Source organism: Pteropus alecto, unplaced genomic scaffold, assembly GCF_000325575.1.
Source record: "Pteropus alecto unplaced genomic scaffold, ASM32557v1 scaffold146, whole genome shotgun sequence".
Lineage (NCBI taxonomy): Eukaryota > Metazoa > Chordata > Mammalia > Chiroptera > Pteropodidae > Pteropus > Pteropus alecto.
Window position 1 is genome coordinate 22,645,439 of NW_006442107.1, and position 12,089 is coordinate 22,657,527.

Below are 12,089 nucleotides of genomic sequence, written 5' to 3' on the forward strand. Positions count from 1 at the left end.
AAAAATATTATTGTCAATTTCTAATTACACTGTTATTCACCGGAATAATTTTCCACTGACTTTCAGGTTCCAATTTTTTTTTTAAGTTTTCAAGTATTACGATTCTATAGACTGTTTTAGTAGAGTGGAAAGGGCAAGATGAAAGCCAGATCAAATTCATTTAGGTGACATTAAGACTAAAATGTATGTAAGCAATAAAATTATCTTTAAGAGGACACTGACCGATTGTGTGATAGTATGGGTTGCTTTTTTGTACAAAATATTTTCAAGAAAGCTTTCTGAAAACGCTTGTGACACAATGGATACAAAAAAGGATTGATAAGGGAATTACACCACTGTAGCCAAAATGTGATATCATACACAACAGTTTGGGGGCGCTGATTCGGGGGATAAATTGAAAGAACAAATGTGAACAGAGAATAAGGAGCCCAGCAAATTATGAAAACACCTAAGAGAATGGCCAGTGACTTGGCTAACTTCTTAGCTCTGAGAAGTTCAAGATGTTCCCGTCGCTGAAAACCTAGGTTATCTGAGTGGGAGAGGGAACCCATTTTGGAAGTATTTATATCACTATTCTTCTGGGTTCTTATAGAAAACGAGAGACTACTCTTTCTTCTCTGTCTCTTGAAACGAAGGGATACTGCTCCCTCCTTCAGTTTAGTGAGAGATGTCCTTGAAAACAGTTCACAGTTGAATGAGTGTCCAGAGAGACTAGAAGAGGCAAGAGAAGTGGGTCCAGACTGGCTTGGCCACTTACTGAATTGACCACGCTTCCACAGGCTCCAGTAAATATATATGTTGAAATAGGCCACTGAAAAGACCGGTGCCAGAAATTCCAAGATTGATGTAATGGCAAGGATGTACCATTTTGACATGAATCCAGGTTCACAATGCCCCTGCTCTGTCTTCCAAGACTCTGAAACTATAATTATTGGCCCATGAGCTAAGAAGGCCAGCACCCAGACAGCCACCATCAGAACCACAATCTTCCAGATCCCAGTGTGTTGAGCTCTGTAAGTTACCTAAAAGAGGCCAAATAAATCATTTTTAATATTATAAACGTATGTCAACTACATAAAGCATACCATAGGCCCTCAGGAGTTTCAGGGACGTGCAAGAGGTTAAGACATTAACTGGACCTGGGAACATGATGTGGGCCAGGACCAAGATACAGACTTTCTTAGTGATTTTCAAGGCGAAGGCTATAACCCTCGAGGTTAAATCTCTTGACACTATAGAACATGCCAAAATCTGAACTGTTAAACAACTGACACTAGGTGCACCCTTTCACAGTGTTTCCCCATCTACCAGCTGGGTCATAACCAGCATTTCTTTTAAAATAAAACAGAATAGTCAATGTCAGAATGTATCACACACCATAAGGGTGTGTGTTGGGTTTTTTGTTTTTGTTTTGTTTTGTTTTTTAGGGTATGTATTATTTGATGAAACTTTTTCTCTGAGATATAGATATATGTATATAGAGAGGAATGCATGAACTGACTCACATTGTAAATTGTATTTCTCACTGTAGTCACAGTCAAAAAGGTTTAAAAGCAACTGGCTTTCCTGGCTCTAATATAGGAGGACTCAACTCTGCGATTTATGCTGATGCCTTAAGGCGGGATCAAAAAGAGAAAGAAAAACTCTCATATCACTTCCAAGAAGATGCACAAGAAAGAAATTTAAACCAGCTGTGGAGAGATACTACAGTGTTATCGAGGATTACCAAATCATTTCTCTCTATAAATGTTTCCAAATGACAAAAACAGTGTCAAAGCTACAGTGGCTAGCTGCTTTGAGAGACATGTTATGGTGAGTGCCAGTCTTTTTTAAGGGTGAAGAATATTCTAGATCCACTCGGTCACAGGGAAGGCTTCTATAAGAGAAAATGAGGTTCTGTGAATGAGGATTGCTCTTGGATCACAGGACCCATGATCTTTGATATATCCTGAAATTTTGATATATCCTGTTTTTTGTTTTTGTTTTTAAACTGAATTATTTTTTTTAACTGCAGAAAAGTGGAGGGTTTTTTTCCCCCCCAAATTACTGGTGTTTCTGAGGCTAAACTAAAATGCATATGGTGCTGACCATAAGCTCCCATGTACAATAGGCTTTTTTGCCTACTGCTTCTCATGCCACTAATTAATACATTTCTTGCACTAAATCTAATGATTATGAAGATGGTAACAATACCTAAATGGTCACAAAACTGCATTTAGTTTTTTAAATTGCTCTGTTCAGCCTTTGTAATGATATGATGCAATATGCTAGAAAGTCATCTCTTTTCTATTATCCATAAGGTCAAATGGGATCATGGACATCCAAGGGAAATGTGAAGATGATACCAATCTCTTCATATCTCCACAGCATTTTTGACATACAGACAGTTCAAGCATTGCTTGAACCCAGGCTCGGGACAGTGGAGTGGCCTCCCTATAATCAGTCAGTTGCCCAGTGCTCACTTACTACAGATCATGTCTGTTATTCAGGATACTGCCTCTTACCCTGCATCAATATTTTTTTGGTCTCGATTTGCCATCGATCTTCTTTTTTCATCTACGGGTAAGGAAATACTCTCCTCTTACTATCTTAATTCTGCATACATTATAATTTCCATTTCCTTTAGCTACACTGTTCTACTTTCCCCCACCCCCTCTTGTTTCAGCTCCAGAATCTGCCCCTGCAGAAAACTTGTCAGAGCACTATAATCTTATGTACTTTCTGCATTGAGTCTTTCTTTTCAAAATTAGTCAGATTTCCATTTCCCAGGCTCAACGCCCCACCGTGCCCTATCACACTGTCCTCTCTACTTTCAGCTACAGCAAGAGGCCAGCTTCCCCCTGAGCACTTCCTACAAGCCCCAGTGGGCTTTGAAGGATTCCTTCTGGTTTCACACAGCTGTGTTGGAACTCAGCTAATAGAGGTGTAAATGCTACCTGAGCACCCCATTCAGGCCTTCATGCACTCATGTATGGCACTCCTGTTACACACTTGACTCTGCGCTATGTACTAGAGACCCAGGATCCAGCTGACCTGGCCTTCACCAAGTTTGTAGCCTATATTGCCAGAAGAATTCCTCAGAGCAAGACCAGAAAAAAAAAAAAAAAAAAAACCTATTTTCCCTCTGCACATCAATCCTCATCTCTCTGTAACTTCTAAGAACTTTTTTCTAAGTGGACAAGCTCTCTATTACCCTCCACAAACCTGAGGTAGACCCGAGAGTTTGGACATTCAGTGAAGTAAGTCCTAGAAACACCCAACAAAGATTAAAAAGAAATATTAACCCAGAAAGAAAGGAAAGGAAAAATGGCTTTCTGAAACTGCCTTTCAAACACTTTGACTATGACCTAAAGTAAGAAATACATTCTCTATCTTAACCAAATATACAGACAAAAGTATTCAATACTTACCCTTATTATGTGCAAAGTACCCTGATATTTTATACTCTAAATTTTTTTTATTATATTCTATACTGTTCCTTTCTGTATTTTTTCATTTTAAAAAAGTGGTCACAATCTGCTGAACTGACTTTATGACTCAATAATGGGTCAAAACCTGCCATTTGAAAAATATGAGATTATAGACATCTGAAATGCTCATCCAAACTGCTCTGCACTCTCTCCATAGTCTGTTTAGTACAAACTGCAGTGGACTCTGGTGCCAATGAAGTACCCAATGCCAAATGTCTGACTGTCCCACCACTCCATCCTTCTCCTCTTTCTGGCCGTATGGCAGCTCAGCTAGAGACCATGTTTCCTCACTTTCCTTGCAGTGAGTTGGGACCGTGTGATTAACTTCCACCAAAAAAATGTGAGTGGAAATGATTGTGTGAGTCTACACTACTTGGTTAAAAGAAAATCCTTTGCCTTCGACTTCTGCCCTTTGCCCTTCCTTTCTAGAACCTAGAGTCATAACAACCTGGCTTTGACCATGCAGAGGAGGGCAATAACCTAGAGCAGGGGTCAGCAAACTACTGTCCATAGAACAAATGCAGCCACCACCTGTTTGGATTGATATAGTTTCATCGGAACACAGTGAAGTCCCTCCACCTTTTTTTACATGTTACCTATGGCTGTTTTAGTGCTATAACAGCAGATTTGAGCAGTTGCAGCAGAGACCATAATTCCCTTTATAGAAAGTTTGCTGATCCTTTCCCTAGAGGCTGCAGAGCTGCTCCACTAGCCTGGGTCCCTGGTTGAGTTCCCAGAGCAGAACGTCCCATCATTCCTGGACTCTTCTGTGGGAGAAAATATACTTCTATCCTATTTGAGCCTCAGCATTTTGGCATCTCTGTTACAGCAGTTTATCCTCACCTGTCCGATATACCTTCCCAATCCTGTCTGCTTGCACAGATCTTCCTAGCCAGAGGTGTCACTGTCCTCTCAAAGTCTCCAGCACCATATTTAGCTCATTGTACTGAACTCATTTGTTTATAAACCCATCTCTACATTAGACTATTATGTGCCTCAAAAATAGAGACTCTATGGATTCATTTCTTTATCCCAGCACTTAGCAAAATCCTTGTCACACAATAGACCCCCAAAGTTTTAGGCCCATGGAACTCAGGTGTGAAGGAAGTTTTCCATTTAGGCCTCAAAGATTTCAGATCCCTGCCCCATATTTCCACGGCCTCCTTTCACTCCTTATCCTTGATTGCCTCAAGGATAGTTGTTGTTGTTGTTGTTTCCTCCTTTGTTCCATTGCTGATAAATTTAGCTTGCTTAAGACTCATCACTAACTTGTTAATGACACAATTCCAAATCTTAGGGTAAATTCAGGCTTTTTTGGCATGTGTCTTAAACTGTCATTGGGACTTGACTTTTCTGGTTGGTTCTACTTTATACCTATAGCTTCCCTGTATGTTGCCTTTTGCTTTGAAATTGGTTTTCTCATGACATTCATATGTCTGAGAGTCTTTCTATATGCCCACCAAGTCCCATCCTGAGATAAATATTTAAGTCTCAGTTTGTCTAAGGAGTAAAATTGATAAACCTACTGTGAACTTCATGTATATCCAACCTACTATAGACTCAGCATACCACTTCTGACAACTTGCTTTGGATTTTCTTTGATGCCTTCTCATTTTAGTAGCACAAAGTGGGTTGACTTACCCAAGTTAGATGCAGAAAATGTTCACTAAGGGCCAGTGAGAACTTAATGCCAGATAACAAAAGAATAATCAGGCTCCTCTAAGGTTTGTCAATTAAACAAAAAATTAGACTTAAAAAATTTTTGCTTAGGGCCCCCAAATGTACAAGTATATACTCTTCTAAGGAAGATAAATTAATGGTTTGACTTACAGCATTCGAGACTGACTGGTATCTATCGTAGCTGATGAGTACGATGTTATACACAGATGCTGTACACAAAAGATAGTCAGTAACGAGCCAAAATGCACAGAGTTTATTTTCAAAATGCCAACTAAACAGCGTGTGAGGGATATACAAAGGAATGGAGATCACACCTGTACAGGGAAAAAATAAGGGTAAGAAAATAGCACATATCAATGAAAACAAAAAGGCAAAAGTAACAACATAATGATGCATCTGAATTTACAAAAAAATGGCTTGATTATAATTTACGAATTCATAGAATTTCATCAACAAACTCAGGACTGATTTCCTACACATTCTTTACCATTTTTATAATAGCTCTCATGCACATCGTACCTTCAATGGCTCCTTATTACTTTCCAAATTAAGTTCAGGTCCTGACATATATTTCCAGCCACAAACAGCACAAATCATCTTATGTTCATGATCCAACCCAAACAGGATGGGCCATCCTTCCTTCAAACACATCCCACATTTTCACATTTCTTCGCCTTTGCCAACAGCATTCTTTCCTCCTAGAATGTCCTTCTGTCTTCTACTGAAAAGTCTACTTACTTTCTTTTCATTCTTCACCCAGTTCAAAAAATGACTTCCTTCTCATTATCTTTCTTGGAACTTCCTTGGCAGAAGTGACTCCTCTGCCACCTGCACTTTCCTGGCACGTGACTCCTCTCCTCCTCTTTCATGTACAAAAACATTCTATTATATATCGTCATCTTTTTTAACTTGTTTCTCCTGAGGATTGGGACCATGATGTAATTCAATTTTTGTATTTTTTCACATCTAGAGTTGACCAAAATGGCTTAAATAGATTAGTAACCATTAACATGTATTGTGTAATTACCACATGCCAGACATTGTGTTATGTGAGTTACAGATATCATCTCATTCAACCTTCACAGAAACTTTGTGAGGTAGGGACCATACTGAGTTAACCAATGAAGACCCTGAAGCTCAAAAAAGGACACATAATTAGCTCAAGGTCCACCCAGCTAGCAAGTGAAAGATCGGATATGAAACCAGGCAATGAGATTTTAGAACTCCTGATTTTACAGTAACCCTTCCCTGAATGAACAAATACGTAAGTGATGCCACTCGGCATCAAACCTGCTTAACTGAAAAATGACTATACTGAGTTCCCTTTCCTTCAGCTTTGTGAGGGTTCTTAATTGCATTAACATTTCAGACAGGTGGCACTACTCACTGAAAACAATCTACTAAGTGGAAGCTCAGGAGAAATCTTATTTTGTTGAATATCTTTATATCTTATCAGGCATTTGTGGGAATTCTAGTTTTTTATTTCAGAACCAAGTTAACCCATTATAAAGAGCAATAGTAAAGGTAAAAGAAAACGAAAGGGAAGGATTAATGGTGTGGTTTAAAAACCAGTGGAAAGAAATGCAGATTTCATATCCTGTACTTAGGTTTACATACAAAAATGAGATAAGATACCGTAGAGATGAAGATGGTGGTGAAGATGGGGAAGGAAGTGAAGAAACAGGGAGAGGACAGAAAAAAACAGAAAGAGGATGAAAAGAAAAGCCTCATAAGACCGACTTATCCACCCTGGCTGCCCCTGACCCCTCTGGTCTCACGTCTTGCTACTCCCTCTACTCCTCACTCACTCCACTCCAGCCCTCCTGGCCTCAAATACACGGCACACCCACTGTCTCAGACACTTGCACTTTCCTGGGCATAAAATGCTTTTCCTCCAGAGTGCTCTTTCTGTTTGCTCAAATGTGTCTTGATCAGTGAACCCTACTCCTGAAGTTTAAATTGCAACCTCCACCTTCAATAGCAATCATCACCCTCTAAAATGCTATGTAATTGTATTAGTTTATATTGTTTATTGTCTGTCTCCCCGCCAACCCCACTCCTCTCCCCGCCGCCCCCGGTAGAAATAGAAGCACCATGAGAGAAGGGATTTTTGCCTGTATTTTCACTGCTATATCCCCAGCACTTTCAAGAGTTCCTAGTTCACAATAAACTGGTATTTGACGAGAAAATAGATAAAAATCGGGAAGTCTAGTTTGCTTGAAAATTGCCACCAATCTGGTATTGCCCCTTCTTTCTGAAGCCAGCTAAGAAGCTACATTGTCCATGAGAAAATAACAATCAAAAAAAGGTGGGAGGAGCTAAAAGACCCAGTGAATTCTTGGGGCCAACAGAATACTGTGTGCATAACAGTGAGTGCATAGTGGATGCTATGGACTGATTGTTTGTGTCCCCCACAAAATTTACATGTTGAAGCCCTAACCCCCAGGGTGGCTATATTTGGAGATAGGGCCTATATGGAGGTAATTAAAGTTAAATGAGGTCATAAAGGTGAAACCCTAACCCAACAAGATTACTGTCCTTATAATAAGAAACACCAGAGAGCTTGCTTGCTGGCTCTCTCTCCATGTACACTCAGAGGATCCATCAAGAAAGCAGCCATCTACAAAACAGGAGGAAAGCTCTCACCAGGAACCAAATCAGCTGGCACCTGGATCTGTGACTTCCCAGCCTCCAGAACCATGATAAAGTAAATTGCTATTGTATAAGTCCAAACCGTGGTATTTTGTTGTGGCAGCCTGAGCTGACTAACTCAGAAAGAGTCATAAACTGAGCATGAAGGTACTAAAGATAAACTTTGCCTCCTGAAAATACGGTTCAGATTCTGTCAGCAGCAACCACTTTGGCCCTTGAAGACCCTGTCTGGACCATCTATCACAAGGTCATGTAGGCCATTAAGGCCAATTGTAGATATAAAGAAATAGATGAAAACATCAGTCACGAGATACCAATTTTATAGATATCGATATAATATAGAGAGTATATTTTTCCCTAGAATAGTGTACAGATGAGATTTATATATATCATTGTACTTGGTACTGAACTTTTTCCTCAATAAATCTTTGCTTCCCAACACTCAGTTTCAGGCTGGAATGCTACTCAGGTGCCACAAATTTAGATTCTCTACAGGAGGCCAGTTCTGAAACACATGAGAAGAGGGCATTCTGCTAGAAAGCCCACAATACTGAGCCCATGTGACGCTCTAATCTGCCCTGCCATCACCACATGGTTGTGGAGCTCTAGGTCTCATGACCCCAAATATTAAGAATTGCTGGCTTAAAGCTACAGAACACTTCTCATGAACTCAGTTCTGGTCCACTACTGCCGCCATGAGGTCCTCCAGGCTCAGAGCTGAAAGGCACACACATGACAAAGGAGAAAGAAGAGTGTTGACATAAAACTCAAATTTTGTTACCACAAGCTCTCAGAAGCTGTCCTAATTCTTACGTTATCATGTGACTACTGGCATATCTTGCTTCACTGTGCTTCAGCAATAACTGCGTTTTCATTAACAATGAGGCAAGACCCTGCACCCTCAGAAAGATTACAACTCACTGAAGGCTCAGATGATGGTTAGCACTTTTTAACAATAAAATATTTTTTAATTAAGGTACGTACATTGTTTTTCAGACATAATGCTATTGCACAGTTAGTAGACTACAAGTATAGCGTAAACATAACTTTTATATGCATTGAGAAACCAAAAACTTTGTGTGACTTGGTTTATTGCAATATTTGCTCTATTGTGGTGGTCTAGAACCAAACCCACAATATCCCTGGGGAATGCCTGTATTGTGTTCAATAAGTGGACCTCTGACGGAAGCTGGCAGGGTACAGGGATTATGTGAAAGATGAGACTGGTAGACTAATAGAAACTGATCCATGTCTGACTGCTCTTATCAGCAGCAGAGCCATCTTTTTTCCCACCCGCCTGGTGATGGAGAGGGATCACCAGGTCTGGTGTATAACTACATATGCAGGGCTATTTCTCAAAGGCAAACCACATCTTTATGTTGTGGTTCTCAAGCCCATGATGGTGGGGCTGTCATGATGATGACCTTGGGCCATACATGGAGACACTTTGTTCTTATCTGGAATTATCTTGTTCAAAAGCGATAGGCCTCAGGCTCTCGGTTGGGTACAGTTTTACCCCACCCCTCCCTACCATCAAGTATTCAGGGCCTTATTCCTTTGGGGTTAATCAAAACACACAATCAACTGTAAGTACTTGGTATCATCTAAAAGTTATACAGTTCTATGAAGAAGGAGGGAAGTGATACATATATTCATAGCAAAATATTCTTTATGTTTACATAAATACATTTGTATATTTGTACATGCTTATGTGAGCATAGAGAATGATAAGGAAGAATTTGCATCAAGTTCTTAATGTTGGTTACCTGAAGAGGCAGAATTGAGGAAAGAAATGGGGAAATTGTTGCATTTTTTTAATATTTCTATATTGGTTAGAATACAGAAATATTAAAAAAAAAATTGGTCACCTTTATTTGTGACTTTGTCATTTCTATATGACTCCTAAATCAATCTCTTTAGCTAGAAATTTCTTCCATAAGTTTTATTGACATGACACTGAAAGCATAAAGTGCCCTCCCAAAATGTTCCCTTTTTCTATTAAGAGTTTTATATTTTTCTTAGTCCCCAGAACTCCATCTCTAACTCCTCTTTCTCTTTCTCCTGCTCAAGCCCACCCTTGCAGCTCTGCCGCATGAACTTCTTTTCCACCCCCACCCTTGCTCCAGCTTCTCCCACCTACATCTCTTCTGATGCCTCCAATGTAAAGCTTTGATCTATCCAATCACTCACTTGCTTTAAAAATTTTTTAATCTCCACATTGCCTGCTGAATAAATTCCAGCCCAGACTCATACTATTATTTAAGGGCCTTCACTTTATAGATTCCTACTACTCTGACTTCATCCCCTACTGTGTCTACACAGCCTTTGCACACCAGCCAGCCTGGAGCCCACACTTAGGAAGATACACACTGTATTCCAGGCAATAAACTAAGTATTTCATGAGTTTTGTTTTATTTTAATATAATTGCAAGCATTTATGTAGCTACAGACAATGACAGATTAAATTATGCTAGAAGCTCCTATAAAACAATATCATCAGCTGACACTTCTGCACATTCACTTATTATGATAAGCATTGTTAAAAACCAATGATCATCAAGCAGTAAAAGTTATGAAGTACATGTTTTCAAAGAAAGATTAATTTGATTTCTATGATCTCTTAAAATGCTATGATACCATATTATATGCAAGGTAGTTTAGTATTAGTATATTTCATAATATTCTATACCATATAAAATAGTATTTTTACTACTAGCCATACTACTTAATTAATCTGAATATCCCATTTTCTGATTGTGCTGATTACCAGCATACACGTTATTTCCTATTACTCCAATACTGCAGTACTAAGGAAACTATACTTACTTAAAGAATACTTATAAACCTAAACATACAAGGAAATAGCTTCAGAAACAAACAACTCTTAGCGTAAATAATTTTGGAGATATTCTGAACTTGTTTTATTTTATAAAAAGAAAATAAACTGTTTTCAGATGAAAATGTTCTTACAAACCTTATTTACACACACACATACATATATGTATATATGTAAATATATATAATATTCTCCTAAAGTGCTATATAGCCTCCCCTAAACTTTAATCCCTAAACTTTTTGTTTTTAACCATTCCCAATTTCACATAGTCCCTTGAAATAACAAAAGTTAAGGTTTTAGAAATAAATTATAATTGGAAAAGATTATCTTAAATAAAGAGATGTAACTTACCAACAAAGAAGTCAGCAATGGCCAAATTAAGGAAAAAATAATTACTTCGATGTCTAAGGTTTTTGTCTACCACAAAAGCTAAAATGACGATGGCATTTCCTAGCATTATAGCAAAAGCTAGTAAGCCCATTAAAAATGCTAAAGTAATGCGAGTGCTTAGTGATAAAGCAATTGTGCTATTAGTAGCTGACATCACATCAAATGATGAAGCTCAGTATAGCAAATTAATCCAAAAAGACAATTCTGACAATTATGTTTCCAATCATAAACCTAAAATATGTCTTCTACTCATAGCAACATTTTTCAATCTAAGGCTGATATCAGTACTTCCTGATTCTTGATGAGCAAGTTTATCTGTGGTAACAGTTTCCCTTTAACTGATGCTAAAAAAAAAAAAACTTCCAAAAGACAGTGAACTTTTTATCTTAAACATTTTAATATTGATTCATCCATCTTCTAATAGTAGAGCAATATTATATATTTGGTACATTCTACAGGTAAGAAATAGGGATCAAATGAGATTCATTTTTAAAACTAATATAGATCCAGTTAAACATCCTCTTCTGATCATGATGAAATAGCAGGAGCTAAATTTACCATCCTACCTGAAACAACAAAAAAATTGGACAACATACATGAAACAATCGTTTTCAAAGCACTGGACATTAGCCATTGTCCAGATGAGAGAAGAGAAGAAAATTCAGTGAGCCATGCAGTTGCCCCAGCTTACTGTCCTGAGTTTCCAGGGCACAGAGCAGGAGGGGACAACCAGTAGTATCCCAGTAGGTTTTCTGAGATGGGAAGATGGGGCCGAGAGTCTGGGAACACTAGACAGGGCTCTGTGCTGCAGAGGGGGACTCAAAAAGGGTTTCCATTAGATAGACAATTATGTGTTTGTGGTAGAATCAGAGCGAAAGTCATAAGGGATGTAATTTACATACAAGTCTTCCTTACTTCACCCTAATTTTCTTTTTCTTTTTCAATGGTGGATCTCATAGTTGCTAAAACCAGAGATATCATTCAGGGTCCTACTCTTTGTTATTTTTCTAAAACAAGGTTGCGCGTGTGCGCGCGCACATACACACACACACACACACACA

General features: G+C 38.6%; 1 protein-coding gene across 2 annotated transcripts; it reads right to left on the reverse strand.

Moving 5' to 3' along the window:
- Positions 1-206: 206 nt before the first annotated feature.
- HRH4 (histamine receptor H4) lies at positions 207-11,182 on the reverse strand. Of its 2 annotated transcripts, XM_006920020.1 has the most exons (3): positions 10,990-11,182; positions 5,301-5,464; positions 207-1,022 (listed from the first exon to the last, which is right to left on the reverse strand). In XM_006920020.1, exons 1-3 carry the CDS (start codon positions 11,180-11,182, stop codon positions 207-209), a joined length of 1,173 nt encoding a protein of 390 aa, XP_006920082.1. The 2 variants fall into 2 exon arrangements, with proteins under 2 accessions (XP_006920082.1, XP_006920083.1); XM_006920021.1 differs by lacking the exon at positions 5,301-5,464 and having other exon boundaries at positions 207-922.
- Between the last annotated feature and the right edge of the window lie 907 nt (positions 11,183-12,089).